This window comes from Stylophora pistillata, chromosome 11, assembly GCF_964205215.1.
Source record: "Stylophora pistillata chromosome 11, jaStyPist1.2, whole genome shotgun sequence".
Classification (NCBI taxonomy): domain Eukaryota; kingdom Metazoa; phylum Cnidaria; class Anthozoa; order Scleractinia; family Pocilloporidae; genus Stylophora; species Stylophora pistillata.
Genome location: NC_142529.1, coordinates 11909213 through 11927116, shown reverse-complemented (window position 1 = coordinate 11927116; position 17904 = coordinate 11909213). Strand labels below are relative to the sequence as shown.

Below are 17904 nucleotides of genomic sequence, written 5' to 3'. Positions count from 1 at the left end.
TTAAAGTTTTATTAATTCTGTCTACCAGTTCCGAGTAATTACCAGTCTCTAACTTTCAATTTTGACTTTTAAGCCGTTTTAAAAAAGTCTGTTTGGATACCGGAAGAATATTCCATCAATGAGTAATAGGCCCTGAAAATGACAACATATCCTAATGCACTGCTGGTACATCGTCTAGCTGATGTCTCCTCAGCTTTGACAGGGTATTTCGTGCGTCAGTGAGTGTTCATTAAGATATGAAGCACGCGGAAAGTTTGGAGAGCATGAAAAATACATAAAAGTTACTTAAGACGTAGCCGAGAGCAAATATTTGATATGTCTGTTCTTCATAAGAGTAGAATGAAATAAATTTTGCTTTTAGTTTTTAGCCATCACACACTTCAGTATTTGAAAAAAATTGTCTATATCAAAGGAGAACCTTTAATCGTTCAAAGCTTGCTCGATACGAATATATTTTTCGTCTTCCTTTAAACAAGAAGTTGGAAGAAAAGAAATTGAATCTATTGACTACTATGCTAATTTTGGTTTGTTATTATCCAGGAGAATCACCCTCAATTTGCTGGCGAAAGGAGGAGAACAAATAGAGAGTGAAAAAATAACAACAGAAAATGCTTTTGAAATTGGTCTCTCTCTTGCTGCTGCTTTGTTTTTGATTCTAGTCAGAGTCGTGTCTGTAGGAAAAAGGTGCCAATTGTTATAACTTAGAAAGTGAAACTCAAATTTCTCAAAATAAGTTGACATCTGTCAAACTTCTCTTTTGGGCACAAGTACAATGCGAGGTAGGGGTATTTATTTCATCGCGAGCTCATTTTTTGTTGTTGTAGCAAGTACACTGCAAGCTTATCTTCAGTTTGCCGAGGCTAATAATGATTGAAGTCTCAAATTCAGACAGTTGTCGCTAACAATTAATTGCTATCGATGAAATTCCATTGTCGCGTTATGAAAACTTTCATTAAAGATTTCTTCCGTTCGCCTTATACTGCTTATTCGTATCTAATTAATTTTGTTTTGACAGATCAGACAGTTGAAAGAACGTTACTTAGGAAGTCTTTGTTTGGTTTAACACGAAAGCAAGGTTTCAGTGATCGTAATATTTTCTTTCTGCTTGCAAATATAATCACATATGAACGACAAGAAAAAGGAAACGACAACCGAATAATGTCAACAGCAAATTTTAGTGGAGGTGAACGGCGATGCCCCCCGTCTTTCGGGGGAGGACCACAATTTGACTCAGTTTCTCTCTCAGCGGTGCACATTCTCCTCTCTATCACAGCATTTCTTGGAAATTCTCTTATTCTTGTTGCGCTTCACAAAGAATCTTCCCTTCATCCGCCGTCTAAACTCTTGTATTGTTGTCTGGCAACAACTGATCTGTTGGTTGGTTTTGTTGCCCAGCCTCTCCAAGCTACGTATTGGATGTCCGTAGTTCACGAACACTGGAGTCTTTGTCGATACTTAAAAAACCCAACCTATATAACAAGTTATGCGTTATGCGGAGTGTCTCTATCGACGATGACGGCCATAAGCGTGGACAGACTTCTCGCTCTGTTGTTGGGGCTGAGGTACAGACAAATTGTAACTTTGAAGCGCATGTATATCGTTGTAGCTACCTTTTCGGTTTTAATTCTTGTTGCTTCTTCATGCACCTTTTTTGACCACCGTATGACGTTTTATTGGGGGATCATAGCTACACCATTTTGCTTGGTTATTTCACTTGTGTCGTACACAAAGATTTTCCACACTCTCTGTTATCAGCAGTATCAGGTACAAGATCACGTTGAACAACAGCCGAGACAACTATATGCGCTGAACATGGCGCGATATAAAAAGGCAGTGTACAGTGCGCTGTGGGTGCAGTTAGCATTTGTTGTTTGTTATGCACCATTCTATATTGCGGAAATTGTAATCGGCTATGGTAAAATAAACTCATCACACGCGGTCATCACACGGAGAGTAGCAATTGTCTTAGTTTACTTTAACTCGACGTTAAACCCGTTCCTTTACTGCTGGAAGATTAGTGAAGTGAGACAAGCAGTGAAGCAGACAATCAGACAAGCACTTTGCTGTCTGTGGAGTTAGATTCTCCTCGAGTAACAATCGCATTAGTATTTTCAAAGTTCGCCTGTAGAGTATCATTCATTATCAGCCAGCGCTAGTGATCATCATTGTGGGTTATGTTACTGGAAAGGAAAAAATTGCAAGCGATGTAAAATGCTTGAACGAGCTATTTTCGATAGCCTTTATTTAAATATAAACCACAAAAGGACAGACTGAAAGGGGAACTCCTGCCACGTCTGGAAAAATGTGTCTCTGATGCTATGACACTTAATGACGATTACAACAACTTATAACAAGAAAAGTCCATAATACTTATGAATATTTAGAGGCAGTGTGGCCGAGTGGTCAGCGTGTCGGACTCGCAGTCCATCGCTCCTGGGTTCGGGTCCCACCCTGACCACTCCCTGGATTTGTTTCACGGTAGCTCCGAGTTCAAATCCTCGGCCATGCTTGTAAATAAAGGCTGATAGTTTCGAAAGAAACTTTTTGGGGCTGCGTCGGTGGGAGTAACGAAATAATTTGGATATATCAACAAAGTTGAAATGGTAAATTGACCACCGTAATGATTACAAAAGCTGACGTTTCGAGCGTTAGCCCTTCGTCGGAGCGAAAGCTTGTCGGAGCGCATGCTTGTAAATGGCCAACTGGTTTACCTCCGTTCAATTTGAATTATTTTTTTCAGTTGTTTGCTCGGCCCCACTAGCACTTGTGCTCTAAACACTGCCGAGGGTAATTAAAGGTATTTATTTATTTATTTATATTTATCGTAATCTGTAACGTATATTCACGTTAGTTTATCAAATGAAATTGACCCGGCTACACTACTTGTTTAAGAGTTCTCTTCGAGAAGGATATTTCTCACATTAAACGTTAACAGGAAAGAAAAGAAAATCGAACGAAGTAGCTATAGTCGCTTATCTATTCCCCAACCAACCAGATGATCCTGATTTTCTCCCTGTAACATCTGGAGTCCCACAAGGGTCTATTTCAAGGCCTTTACTGTTTTTGCTTCGTATCAGTGATACGCCTAATGCAGTTTAGCGAAACTGCATTAGGCAAGAGACATCGTTATCCCTCTTTGCTGATGACTCTAAGTGTTTTCGCTTAATTCTTGGGCAGCATGACGGCGACAAATTGCAGGATGACTTGAATAAGCTATTTCAGTGGTATCAAATTTGTAGAATGGAGTTTAATGTCAAAAAGTGTAAGCTTTTAAGGGTAGCTTGTATAAGATCAATTGACCTTGCGAACTATTTGTTATATCGTGACCTTGTTTTGTCATACTTGTGTTACATTATAATAAGTTACGTCATAGTTGTGTTACATTTACATGGATGCGCCTGCGCAGGAAAGAACAAGAATAAAAGGAATCTTGGAATGTTCATGTTCATTGCTGTTTTGTTTATAATTTCGTCCTTGAATTTCCTAAGATACAACACTATTATCTTGGTGGGATTAAGTTGGATCGTGTTGATGTTGAGAAAGACCTTGGGGTTCTGGTTAGCCACAATTTAAGCTGGAATAATCACGTTGATCTTATCTTCTCCGAAGCTCGAAGAATGCTCAATGTCCTTTATCGAACATGCAGGAACATAAATGATATTAGTAAAAAGAAATTACTTTACATTGCTTGGGTTCGCTCGTGCCTTGAATATGCCAGCGTGGTATGGTCACCTTATACCAAACGAAACATCAACAATTTGGAACAAGTTCAACGCAGGGCTACAAGATTCATGCTCTGAAGGGATTATTCTGAATACGAGCGCCTTAGAAAGTTAAATATATTACTTTTAAAGTATCAAAGAGAAATGAATGATTTAGTCTTCTTTTTAAGGGTCTTAAGAATATATATAGGTTAAACATTTTCGATTATGTATCGTTTCGCTTTTGTACCAAACCGCTTAGGAATGTTGATTATTTAACGCTTGATGTCCCTTTCAGCAGGACTGACTTCTTTAAGAATTCTTTTTTTGTTCGGATTTGTCGACTGTGGAATGAGTTACCTCATAGTATAAGAGAGTAAAATACCTTGTCAATCTTTCGTAAGAGTTTGATGGCCTTTTATTATGATAAGTTTAATGTAGATTTTTTCTAGTTTTATATTGTATCTATTTTAATGATTTTTTTTTCGAAATTTATAACTTTAGTTAATCATTTCTCTGGATATATGCATGCTTTAATAATAGGTGGATTAATTTTAAAGGAGTCTTGTGCTCTGTTTTAAGCCTACCTTAGATTGAACGATTCATTGATTTGTCTTTGCGATTGTAAAAATCTGAAATTTGATGAAATAAGTTTTTTCAATAGAATTAGGTATCACCCAGCTCAAGTACAAGATCATGTTCAACAGCAGCCATGCCCGGCAACCAAATGCACTGAACGTGCAATGTGTTTTGGGGGGGGGCTCACGGATTTAACGTTAAATCCGTGAGTCTCAAAATAAAACATAGCACGTTCTCAGTGTTCCACTGGATTTCTTCATATCCTGTATGTGGGTGTTTTTACAATTTACACCCATGTTGGAATGTAATTTGTACTATGGCCAATAGCTATAAAATAGGTTCCAACACTATCTTGTTCAAACTCCCTGACGAAGTCTGTTTGTTCATACGAAACCGGTCGGAGAAAACAAAGAACTTAACAAGATCTAAAGTTGTTGTAGGCTGCTCACTAGTTTTTTTTTTTAAAAATAGTTGAAAAAAAAATCTAATTTAGTTCTTTCTAAAGTTAAGTCTTTCTGTTGACAGTTTTATGCAAAATTATTTCTGAAGCGAAATTGGCCGGGTGGAAATAAGAGAGACAGCCTCTTAGATACTTTATTATAAACACCTTCCAGCCATAGGCTGAATTACGGAATATTTACAAATACAGATGATAAAAAAGGAGGTATAAAATATTACAACTTCGTCGTTAAGAAAGAAGGAAAATTATCTACATCTTACCAATATGGCTAAAAATAAAACTGTTCTTCAAGCGCTCGGTTTTGCATATGGGGAGAGTGAAATCACTTAAATCTTAAGTCCTTAATCTGGATTCTGTGTATGTAAAACATCATTTTCAAAACAAAGTCTTGAGTTTTTTTTCTCTAAAGCTGACAGTTTCGATAGCTGTTAGTTATCGTTTACAAAAGTAATGGTATTCTCTTGAGTTGTTTATTGTTTTCTCAAGAGTTTTACTGAGGGAGTTTATGGTGGAAAGCAAACTATATCAATACACCATGCATACTATGACGAGCTTTGAACCACTTAATCCTTTTATGCAAATGAGCTAAGGCGAGCTTCAATCTCGCACAAAGCTCATTTGCATAGTAACTGGATACTTCTGACTGACACAGACGACCTGCGCACTCCAGGCAGCCTTCCTGTAAGATGTCATAATCCTGACATCGATGTGACAGATAATCGCTTTTGCAGTGTTTTCTTTGCCGGTTATACTTGTCATCAAGTTTCATTAAGACGGCTCTCGTGTTTCTGGAGAACAGTGAAGTTTTCGTAAATTGTGAGATCGGATGGAAGAGCACGTGTTCAACTATTTCACTCTTCTTTCTTGGGAATTCATTCATAAAATGTGGGCGGACCCTGGAGCATCCAATAAGCTGGAAATAACAAATAAACGGGAAGTAAAATCGCGAAAAAATACTCCCGAGGAGAAACGAAAACAAAATAGAGAGTGGAGAAAGCGAAAGCGACAGCAGAAGAAGGCGCGTAACCTGGATCTGCTCGCTAATACTGAAGTTCTGCCGGACATCAATGATGGACCAAATGTGGCCGAGACGAACTTGATAGATAAGACATCGATTTCTCCAAATCTGGTTACAGAACAGGTAGGCAACGAAAGCGGACTTATCATGCTTGAGGCTAATTCGAAAAAGGAAATGTTGAGTAATGCGAAGCGACCACGATTAACAAACCTCTTGGATGTAGATTGTTCAAGATCAGCAACAATGCTTCGGATGGCACTTGAGGACGACGCAAAACGCAAGCCGACTCAACATTCAAGGCCGATATTAGCACAGACAACGTTTCAACGCATTGTTAGTCAGAAAAATATCCATTTGAAGAGTATGTCTGATAAAGAATTCAACTGCAACTTTAAAGAATTGATTCCGGAACATTTGGAATATCTAACCCAACATTCTATTGACAGTGGAAGTTTTGGCCAATGCTTCAAAGCAAGTTACCGCGGGATCGCCGTTATTGTGAAGCAAATGACACACAATGACAACGCCGAAGAACAGTACAGGGCAAAGAGAAACCTTCATGAAGCAGGGGTTATAACTGCGTTGGAGGATCATGCTAATCTCCCAATGTTGTTTGGAGTAGTTACAAAGAGCGTGCCCTTATGCCTTGTTCTACAGTTCCATGGCGTCAACCAAGAAAGCACTACTCTTCATCAGGCAGCAAGCAAAAACCTACTTAAACCAACAGATTGTATTTCACTGTTTATGGAGATAGCTTCCACCTTGAGCTATGTTCATTTAAAAGGCTACCTGCACAATGACGTTAAGGCTAAGAATGTGGTATTGGAAAGAAAGTCCGACTCTGCGAAATATGACCCGATTCTTATTGATTTCGGTAAAAGCACCAAGTTGGGGTTGACATCCTCAAAACGAAGTTCGTCCTACTGTTCAAGAAAGGTCTATTTAGCACCAGAAGTCCAAAAAGAAAAACGTTACAGCATTGCTAATGACATTTACTCCTTAGGAAGAATGCTGAAGGCTGTGTCGTGTTTAATAGGTTTTTATGACAAGGTGCGGGTGCTTGTGAAAAAAGCCAGACGAAAACCCCGGTGATAGGCCTACTGTTGAAGAATTTTTGCAACAAATCTCTACAATTATAGCATAGGTATTTCGCTAGTTCTTTTTCCCATCTCGTTACCGTGTTCCCACCAATAACGTAGCTAAATTTTCTGCCTTTAAAAGCACACACAACCCACAATTCCTCTATTCGCTCCGACGAAGGGCTAACGCTCGAAACGTCAGCTTTTGTAATCGTTACGGTGGCCAATTTACCATTTAAACTTTGTTGATATATCCAATCTTTTTCCCATGCCATGCGTTCTTGTAAATCGACCCCAACAATTCATTAAAAAGAAACACAAAGAATATTTCATTTTTTTTTCTTTCTTTCTTTTTGGAATCTCAACTCAAATGGCATTAAACAAAAATGCTGGATTGTACTGCACTTTTGGGTGTGCCACCTTAAAGTACAGCCTACTGAATAACATCATCGAAAGAGTGTAAAAATACAAAAACGCTGGGTTATACCGCACTTTTGGGTGTGCCACCTTAAAAGTATAGCCTACTGATTAAAATCATCGAAAGAGTGTAAAAATAAAAAAATGCTGGGTTATACTGCACTTCTGGGTGTGCCACCTTAAAGTACAGCCTACTGACTAAGATTATCGAAAGAGTGTAAAAATACAAAAATGCTGGGTTATACCGTACTTTTGGGTGTGCCACCTTAAAAGTACAGCCTACTGATTAAGATCATCGAAAGAGTGCAAAAATACAAAAATGCTGGGTTATACTGCACTTCTGGGTGTGCCACCTTAAAGTACAGCCTACTGACTAAGATTATCGAAAGAGTGTAAAAATACAAAAATGCTGGGTTATACCGCACTTTTGGGTGTGCCACCTTAAAGTACAGTCTACTGAATAAGATCATCGAGAGAATAAAAATTCAAAAACGCTGGGTTATACCGCACTTTTGGGTGTGTCACCTTAAAGTACAGCCTTCTCAATAAGATCATTGAAAGAACTCTCACAAGAAAGAAACTTTAAGTTCATGGATCTCCTAAGAAAGGTAACTAGTGCATAGTGTGAAATTGAAAAGGAAGCAAGTACTTACAAATGGTGCCCTTTTTGATACCGCTCTCTTACAAAACATCTGGGCGCTGCACAATATGTTTCTTTATATCCTTTGACTTTTGCTGATAAGCCGCATCCACAATTCAACTAAATTAAGCCACGTTTTGAAATGCTTAAAAGCTGTTTGAAGGAGTTATTCGCATACTGACATGCTTGATCAATCTTTAACATATTTAGCTAATTAATACACGTGGTTTAACTTTGGAAAGCAAGTTTTCATAGCCAATAGGAAAGCAACTTAAAAAGGTGTTGATGGAGCTTGCATCTGTAGCTTCGTTACAGTATGACTTCGAAAAGCTACCAGGTTTCGTGCCATAAATGCGAAAAACCTTTTAACACAAGCTTCGCTCTGAAACAGCACTTGGTTAAGGCGCATTCAATTACAACTTTACCGAAGAGAATAAGCTTTGTGAGTGAAGGAATCGAAGCGCCACTTCCAAAACCACAAAGAATAAGAAAGAGGGCCGGAACGTATCGCGCTTATAAGACATGGAGAGAAAGTGTGCAGAAAGGAATAAAAAATGCTCACCACCCAAGAGCTCGAGGTAATTTTGAATAGCAAAAGTCTATATATGATCTGTTTCACATCTATGTGTCAGCGTCGCACGTAGTCTTGCTGTATTTTGAGGAGCTTGAGATTGCCATTGACGTTACTTTGTTCTTTAACATACAGCAAAATGGCATATAACAGGAAATGAATTTCGTTCCAGCTGAGTTCTTCAGACAGTTTATGGCCGACCTGGGCAAGCCAACAGTATACTCTGTCAAAGACACCAGTCACTGGAGAGCTCCAATATTCCATACAAGTGCGAGACGGATTTCTTTCAAGATTTTTGAAATGAAAGCAATTCGATCTGCGTTACCGGAAATACAGATAGCACAGGCCTGGTGCGGTAACAGAACCATAAGCGAAGATGATGAAAATGAGTTAGAAGACATCAAAACGGCCGAGGACGCCATTCATGCAGCTGTTAAACGTGCCAGAACGACCAGAAGGCGTGTATCGTGTAGAAGCCAGTTAAACGTCAGTAGTCCGTCAAGAAGAGTTTGAAGTGATCTGGTGGCCGGACATGTACGAGACAAGTGGCTACGGCAAAATTTCATTGCGGTATTACGTTGGAAAAGTATTTCACTCGTGAACCACTAAACAGAGAATCCCCTCTGAAAATTTCGTCGTTATCTTCACATGCTGAACCACAACTTCGGCGTAAAGTTGATTTTACAAGGAACGACTTAGCCGTGTCACTTAGCGCGGACAATTCTTGACAAGGACATTCACGTAGTCCTTTATCCTGGCAAAAAATTCAGATGAAACGAGCCTTTCACTAATTTCTCGCTGCCGCAAAAGACCGACAAAAAGTCCAAATGAACTGACAACGTACACTTTGCCTGGTTGTCTTTGAAGAGTCTCCCCTTTCTCTGGGACCCACTCATTGAACGGCCTCTTCCCGCCATTGCTGCTCATGACACTCAATTCCCGCTTTGATACGGAGGATAGTTCTCCTGGAAAACGGCTGAAAAAGATATTCTGAGCAAAGAATCGTGGAATAATTCCACATGATTCCTTTGTGATCGCATACCAGTTCTTCTGATGATCGAGGCAGGGCGCAAACACTTGAATAACTGGCCACGAGTGAATGACTAGCCGAGGAGCGGGAGATTTTCCCTCCATCGCGTTTCGGCGCCAAAGCACTACTAAGTTCACTTGAATTTCAAATTTGCCTCTCACTTCTGATATTAACTATTCCTGGGTAATTATAAATCTAATTTTCTCGTTTTGTACATTTGTACTTGTGTTGTGGTCAATAGAACGGCACCTTGCGTCATGGGCATGGTTGTGTGACAAGCGTGACTACCCAATAATCTTCGTTGTTTCGTGTTTCAACTAAGGCTCGGTGCAGACGCCGAACCTAATTCCTTTAATTGAGTACGTGAAAAGATCGGCGTCTGAATCAATTTAGAACGCCTTTGGAACGGTTTTAATTCAGACGCCGTTCTTTTCATGTGCCGATCCTAACACAAACATTATTTTAGTGTATTTGCAAGCAGTTTGAGTGTTTTTACTGGAAAGTCCAAACAGAACGGTGTCTGAATCAACAGGGGTACTTCTGTTAATTTAAGTCGGTCCAAATGAATTGGGTACGGCTCATGAATAGTTCGGCGTCTGAACCAGGCCTACATGGTCCTCTCCTGATCGTTTACGACATGGACAATTTGCTGTGTGCACGGCCTGTTACGTGCCACAGAGCGTGAACTTTGTGTAGATTGCAATGATAGCGTTCTACAGCAGCAAAGGAGAGAGGTCGACGCCTCTAAATGGCTGCTGAAAAATTTAAGTGTTGTGGTATAATCCTCGGTACTGCTTCACTGGCTCACGCGCGCAAACTTCACGGACAACGCTCCAAAATATAAAATACTTCTCGTTACTTGTTTTGTTTTGTTTTGTTTTTTTTTTTTTGAAGCACCGAGACGGATGGCGGCAAGCTCAATTTTTACTCTCTTTCAGCATTTGGTTCGCATCGATTTAAAAACATCTCGCTACTTACGGGTGATATCATCATCCCCCAGCCTAATAAAGAAACTTTCAAGGGCGCATAGTGAGGTGTTCAAAGGGTAGATTTCCAGTAAGAGCGATGTTCCAGCTGAAGTTAAACTTTGTTTAATACTGACGAGAAAAACACTGCTGGGAATATTTTTTAATAATTTATTTATTTATTTTTTTCATTATTTTACTACGTTTGAGTTTTTTCTGGGGTGGGAAAATACAATGCTCGCTTCCGAAGTCCGCAGATGTTGTAAAGTATCCCATTTCAAGATCTGCCGTGGTTTCCTGGAACGTGCTAATTGATATTTTGTATGTTAAAAGTGTTAATTGATTTCATCCAGCAAAAGTCATTACAGCCACAAGCATAACTGACAGGAGTTAACGGCTCGGGTACACGGTGGGGGGCCAAATTCTTTTGGTGTCCAAAGCTCGTAGTTCCTGTGTCAAACCTGGTTCTTAATATTCTGCTGTGCTTGCAAAGCATTGCCCCATACCGATGACCCCATAACAAACTCAGGTTACTTCTCACAAGATAAATGATTGAACATAACTACAATTTTACAAAAAGAAATTTAACATGCCAAAAAATTACATGACATTTGCCTCTAATTTTTTTTTTCGTTTCCAGGCCCCCAATAGTGACACAAAATCATGGCGGAAATTGTTAATTTTTTAGCGAAAAGCAGAACTAGACAAAGTTAACGATAACTTTATCTAAATGTACGGTTAGATTTACGATATATATTTATTACTCTATCTATAAGTCGCAAAATACTTTGGAAAAGTGAAAAATAAACCATGTAAATCGGGCTTCGAAGTCGTCGAACTTGAAAGAAGTCGTGACTGGCATTGACCGCTCGGCCAAACAAACTCATCACTTCAAGCGGCCTGGAGCGGCCTAGTCGTTTAAAATATGCGAATGTACGGGTTGATCTGGAAAGCCTGGGATCTAATAAACATTTTGGCTCCAAATTCGTACGTGTTGAAGCGAAAAAATATATGTAAATCGGCGATTGAAAAGTACTTCTTCGCAGATGTTGGCGATGTTGCGTAATGCCCGCGCTATTCTTGTAATTTGCATTACGTTTGTGTTGTTTTGTGCAGTAGAGGCCGTGCAAAACGACGAAGAAAAGAAGGAAAACGGCGATGGCGGGAATTACAGCCACAAAGAATATCCATCATTTCAGGCCCAAATAAACAAGTAATCTTTGAATCTATAAATTCCAAATATGTCGTAAATTTATGAAGTTGCGCCCGATTTCATGTTCAGCAATTGATAAATGTTCTACATGTTTGTTGGCAGTAAACTTCTGTACGAATTGTACAAATCTTCAAAACAAGAGGCTGACCGTGAAGAAGAACTCGATCCAGAGGAAAGCTTAGGCAAACAAAACTCCGTTTTAAGGATACTTATACAAAAAGTCGGACAGGAGTGCGGGATCCCTGGTGTAATAATAAATCATAGGCTGATCCAAGAATTCAAAACAAAGATCTGGCGATTAAATCAAGCACTAGCCAAAGCCAAAACTATGGGAGGCAATGGGGTGAAAAAACTCTTTTCCAATTGGACAAGGGGTAAATTTTCAACTTGGAATTTTAAGATATATTACTATGAAATGGACTGTGTTATGCTCCAAAACGAAAACAATGAATTGAGGGGACAGAAAAGAAAGCTTGAAGATGATCTTAAAGATGAAAAGTGCAAGAAGGCCAAACAGCAAATTATTTTACACCTACCATAAATTGATGTCTTAAAAAAATAACAAGTAAAATGTATTGATTAACACTGACTACCTTCCACTCCTTCTGACACCTTAAGATGCAAGGTAACTGGCCACTAGAAAGAACTGGCCCCGGTTGTTCGAAGGATGGATAACGCTATACACTGGATAAATCTCTATGCGATGGATAGCGCAGTACGTTTTGGTAACACTTATCCGCTGGATAGCGATTTATCCGTTGGATAGCGTTATCCACCCTTTGAACAACCGGAGCCTGGTCATTACATGAGGTGTGTGTAGGAATTAATATAATTTAGTCATGTAAAAAAATAAAGTCTGTAATTGAGCCAAGGATGAACATGTTCCTTGTCTGTAATAAAGGTGAGCAAGATAATGAGGATTGTCAACTGGAATAGCCTTGTTAATTATGAGAAGTTGCAGCTTCCGTTTTATAAAGTATACCAAAAGCAGATCAAACGGAAGTGAAATGGACTGAATGTTTTTAATTGTAAATCTTATCAAACTTGACTTGACTTGGCCGTACCGCTGTTGAAGAATGCATGGGCTCTGTCATGCGATCGTTGAATTTCTTTACCTCCTGACCGGAAACCTCTTGCACAGCGTAACTCGATATACAAGTTTCTTCATCACATAAGACGGTCTCAGGAGCGGCTGTGTTTATAACTTCCCCTTATAAACGGAAAAAAAATCAACTTAGGTCAATTTACGTTTGGCACTCCATACTTCATGACGAAAAAAAAACTGTTGAATTAAATTGCGTGCATCATTGCAAGTTTAGCAATGAAATAGAATCCAGATTGACAAAGGCGGTGGAGAACTTTGAAAGGTGGGCTTATCACTCCCCATATACTAATCCAAGTGTATACTCTTACCCTATTGGTCAAAAATTTTTCTTAGCGTCTGCGTATTGAACACGGGCCGGAAAGATTAAAATTAAAGGAGTCCTTCCACGTTTACTTTCGCTAAGCGAAGTCCTGATGAAACGATTCGGAAAGACTCGGAGATTGAATATTTTACCAAACTTATTTCATCCTACGCTAACAATATCGTTGGCACTGAAACGTGGGGGACTGAGCCCGCTTAAATTTTCGCTTTGAGAGGCTGAACCCTCCCCCCTCTCTCCCCCTGCCAGCCTGCTCTGTCGCCTACAGATCACGCCCTTACAGTTTGTGCTCGCAAAAATAGCATATTATGCTAAGATTGTCTGATTTTTGTCTAAGTTATGCTCAAAATTACGCTTGTTTTAACTCGGATAATTACGTGGTCATTAATCCGAGATATAGGTTTGGATGGAACACGGCACTCCTTCCTTCCGCCCTTCTTCCGATTCCTGTTAATTTTTTATAAACTCGCTGACCAGTATATAAAGCGTTAGCAGTCGCATGTGCCCAAGTCGAAAAAGGTTTATCCGCGAAGTGATTTATTTCAGTGGCAGTGTTTCATATTCGTGGATCGTTTATGCACGATTGCCAGCGTATGATTTTAAGCGCGAAGTTCTCACTGTTGAACCAATTCAATACTGTTCAATTAAAGTAGTGCCCTGTCGTTAATCGACGTGGACGTAACACTGGTACCAGGACACATAAAAGTCGCATTTAAGCCACGATTGTAAGGGAAAGACTTCAAAGTTCCCCCTCCTCGATTCGATTGTGAGGAAAAGTCGTCAAATTTTTCTCTTCCACTTTTCATCATTGAATTAGATGTCAAAATACAACTTTAATATACCTTTTATTAAAATGTTTGAGTGCTTTAACAAAAGAAAAGTATAAAAAAAAGTATGTAAAACTTTTCCATTCTATTTCATTTCTTTCATTTTGCTTTTTCTTTTCTTTCTTTACCACCTTACTGCCATCTGAAAAATAAAATGTACTGAGCTAACAGAATACTTCTGGTTTATCTAGCTCCATGATTCACAAAGTAATATTACCATCTTGGTACTACTAGAAAACAAATTTTTAAAAAACTAAAGTACTGTAAGGTAAAATAATTATTAGAATATAATTTAATCGATTTATGTGAATAAATATATCTTATTAGACGTTGTGTTGTGTAGTATTGTTATCAATGAGTATTTTTACGACTTGTGCCGTATTTTGACGAGCCCGTAGGTCGAATCAAAATACAAATAACGAGTAAAAATACTCAGCGATGCTACACAACAAAACGTGTAATAAGTTATTAATTATCCAAATCGCCAAACTGTTATTTCAGTGCGGGCGAATTTCGCGGATATTTATTTACGGGGAGTGCGTGACAAGTATGCGAAGCGCCGGAATTGGCGCGTTGTGGTGTTGCTGTTTCTTTTTTCTTCAATAAATGAAGAAATTTCCAGGTCGTCTGGCTGTTTTTTTTTTGTTCGATTCATCTAATAAACTTGGATGTATATTTGCCAGCCATTCTGAATCTTCATCGTCAGAAATATGATTCAAATTGTCCGCCATTTTTTTTTCGTAACTACAATTCAATTCTTCGCTTACGCGATGCGAGAAAACCTGTTTAACCAGTACTCTACAGTACAAATACCGCGTGATATTTGTACTCGTCTATGGCGTTATTTGTACTCTACGAAGTGTAGTTGGATAATAAAGCACTGTATTGTCTGTTCTCATATTGCAACAGCCTTGAATGAATCAATTATCGTCTAAACTTGATTTCTTATATTCATAAGTTGCCTGAGTTATAAACGAAGAACTCTTGTTGGGTGTTTGTGGAGGTGGAAAGAACATAATGATTATGATGATTAATCTTCCAAATTAGAAATGTCAGAGGGAAATTATCAGAAGTATTTCTGAAGTCAAAGTTGTTTTTTAAAAATGTTCAGCAGAAATCGATTAGATTAAGTCAGCTGTCAATTCCAGTTAACACTAATTCATGAGGAGTAACCAAAAGCTTCTAATTTGCCTGTGTACTGCTGTGCCCATCCAGTCAAATAATAATCAGGGATGGGATATTCCCAAACATGAAAAATGATCGCACCATACAGAGGTCCTTTTCCCAACTTATTACTGGGGAGGAGGGGAGCACTGGTATGGCTACATTAGTTGTAGTCAATAAGAAATTCTCAACTAGTTTCAGCAATATACGTATATTTTGCCACCTTGAAAAAAAATGGTTACAAGTGAAATAGGAATGTTTCATAGTGATATTCTGTGGGGATACGATGTAATATTACTGATGGGGATCATAATTAACCTTACAGTGGTTCAGAGCATGTAAATGTAATGTGTTTGATTCCTTAAGCACATAAAAACTATGTAAAGCAAAGCAAAGCTAATCTAAAAAAATTGAATGGAAGAAGAAGAGTAGTTGATTATTTGCATAAATTAATGCAATGTACATGCAAGGTAGTGGTATATACTTCAGGTAAACAAACATGTGCCTGTAAAACTTTCAAATAAAAAAATAATAATAATAATAATTAAAAAAAGTGGGTTCCATTGAAAGTGCTTTCGCGTAAAACAAATAGAGCTGTTTGGGAAATTAAAGTAGCAGTTGTAGCAACGGGTACAAGCAAACGTACTAAAGACATGTAACAGAGATCTACAATCAATGGCTATAAATAAAGACAATTCAAGATAAATTGTAAATGAACCGATCACGTTGGACGGTCTCAAATATTATCTATTTTCAGCGCCCTCAATCAATCGCCTATATAATCTTTGTCGAGCCTTGGTGCAGCAAACAATTCACACTTTCTTCGATTTCCACTCCCTTTGTAAACATCACCATTATATGAGCTAAACAAGCGTTATTCTGTTCACGAGAGATAACTTGTTGATAAAACTGCAAGTATATGAAATGAACAAATGTTTTCTTATTTTGATTACGGACACCCGTTCTTAAGGGCACAGAAAATCAGAAAGGTGGAATGGCGAAAAATCAGTCTATCAAGGTAAAATTCTCATCCAAGCGAATGATTTCCAAAATGAAAAGGCACCGCACGGCGCAAAGTGAGTGTGAATATTTTCACAACACAAAAATTACCTGTATCGCTTTATGCTAATGACACACAAAAATCCAACCAGTCTTCAGACTCGCTGGAAAAGTATCTTACAGAACTAATTTCCTGCTTTGTCTGAATAACTATCGCTGTTTTTGACAATTCTGAAGGCGAGGGCGACTGAAGAACCACGATCGCACTTCGTAATGACGGCCAGCTAAAGTCAGCAAACAGCACACAACTCCAAAAAAAAAAATGATTCCCCTGTACCGCTATTTGTTAAGACGTGGTTTTAGTATTAAAAACCCATTCAAAGGATCAAATATAACAAACAAGGAGAACTATCATGGATATTTTCCAACTTAAAACCACGCAAAAGGCCGATGTTTTCATCGAAGCCTAAAGTTGATGACTACTGACTACTGTGACATCCCCTAAACGTATTTCTGCGGTGTCCCTCCTTCGTCAGCCAGGGCTGCAAGTGGCCCTAGGTACATACAGGAGTCAGGGATAATAATGATTTCGGGATGCTTCAGTAAACTAGCCACAGGAACGATGATTATCTTGTAACACAAGTGAAGATTTGTTTTGAAATCTTCGGCATCATGGTCTCGCAGGACCGCGCGGTCAGTCGTAGTGAAGAGGCATCAGCTCGGTGAAGAGGCATCAGTTCTGTTCGAGTAAAGTGGCGAGGCTGCGAAAGCTCTCTTTGAAAAACTCATCTAAATCAGGGACTAATCCGGTCACAACGTTTACTTCAAAGCTCACTGTCGTTTCTGTAAAATGAATAGCTCCCATTGCTTTCAGAATCCAATACCGTGCATTATTTTCACCAACCGAAATCTACAGGCATGTGCAGTCTGCTTCTCTTCTGAAAATCTCTTGAATGCCACACCAAGATTGCGGATTGCCTGAAATGTGCTCTTGAACAGAGTTTCGAGCAGCCATCAAGTCGGCTAGGCCTCTTGCCCGTCTCAGCTCTTCGACGTAAAGGGCTTCTTGTGACTTTCCAGTGGAAGAAAGCAACTCAGTTACTGAACAACTTGTAGGGAAAGGTGCCGTACTTCTCTAAAAGGGAAATTTGAAACTGATCGTCGTCTTTAAGAGAACCTCGCAAAGAGTCGAATTTTTGGATGCTTTGGGAAAGATACGAAGAGGCTTCTTCAAGAAGAGATTGTGACACCTTTAACACCGATAGACTACAAAGAATTAAGTTGAAACTCGTTCAGTTTGTGTCCAATCTCCCTGCTTAAAAGGAGAGCCTTCTTGAGGTATTCTTCGGCCATATCATAGTTACAGAGGGACTGAAAACACCTACCTAAATGTGCGTAGTCAATTCCTACTCCTTGCATGTCACTAATCTCCATGTGAATAGCAAGGGATTTCTCGTGATATTCTTGCGCCTTATCATACAAACCACACTGATGTGAAATGATCCCGAGGCGTTTTCATAATCTCCTGCCTCTCCTCTTTTATTACCGGTATCCACTCTTATTGCCATTGCCATCTTTAGATAGTCGTCAGCCCTTGCAAACTTGCCAAGCGAGAGAAGCAAATACGGTAAGGTTTTCATAAGCAATTACCTCTCCGTTACTGTCACCAATTCTATTTCGGCTACGTAAACTTTCCTCCAGATACACTTTAGCCGTGTCATGTTGACCAAGCAAGCCGAGAAATGCTCCCACGTTCCCGTAGCTTGTTGCTTCTCCACCCTTGTCGCCAATTTCTATTTGGATAGCGAGTGCTTTCT

General features: G+C 39.1%; 2 protein-coding genes and 1 pseudogene across 2 annotated transcripts; all 3 read left to right on the top strand.

The window, feature by feature from the left end:
* Window positions 1-1158: 1158 nt before the first annotated feature.
* Window positions 1159-2877, top strand: LOC148720071 (melanocyte-stimulating hormone receptor-like). Its single transcript, XM_088737564.1, has one exon. The coding sequence runs from the start codon at window positions 1159-1161 to the stop codon at window positions 2077-2079; it is 921 nt and encodes a 306-aa protein (XP_088593690.1). The 3' UTR covers window positions 2080-2877.
* A 2563-nt stretch (window positions 2878-5440) lies between these two features.
* Window positions 5441-7219, top strand: LOC148720070 (serine/threonine-protein kinase dst1-like; annotated as a pseudogene).
* A 4235-nt stretch (window positions 7220-11454) lies between these two features.
* LOC148720069 (uncharacterized) lies at window positions 11455-12275 on the top strand. Its single transcript, XM_088737338.1, has 2 exons — window positions 11455-11673; window positions 11776-12275. Exons 1-2 carry the CDS (start codon window positions 11507-11509, stop codon window positions 12212-12214), a joined length of 606 nt encoding a protein of 201 aa, XP_088593464.1. The 5' UTR covers window positions 11455-11506; the 3' UTR covers window positions 12215-12275.
* The last annotated feature ends 5629 nt before the right edge of the window (window positions 12276-17904 follow it).

Excerpts from the sequence above, each read along its gene's own strand:
- LOC148720071 (XM_088737564.1), top strand. The coding sequence starts at position 1,159 with ATGTCAACAGCAAATTTTAGTGGAGGTGAACGGCGATGCCCCCCGTCT.
- LOC148720069 (XM_088737338.1), top strand. The coding sequence starts at position 11,507 with ATGTTGGCGATGTTGCGTAATGCCCGCGCTATTCTTGTAATTTGCATT. Across the intron at positions 11,674-11,775 it reads TTTCAGGCCCAAATAAACAA|TAAACTTCTGTACGAATTGT; the intron begins GTAATCTTTGAA and ends GTTTGTTGGCAG.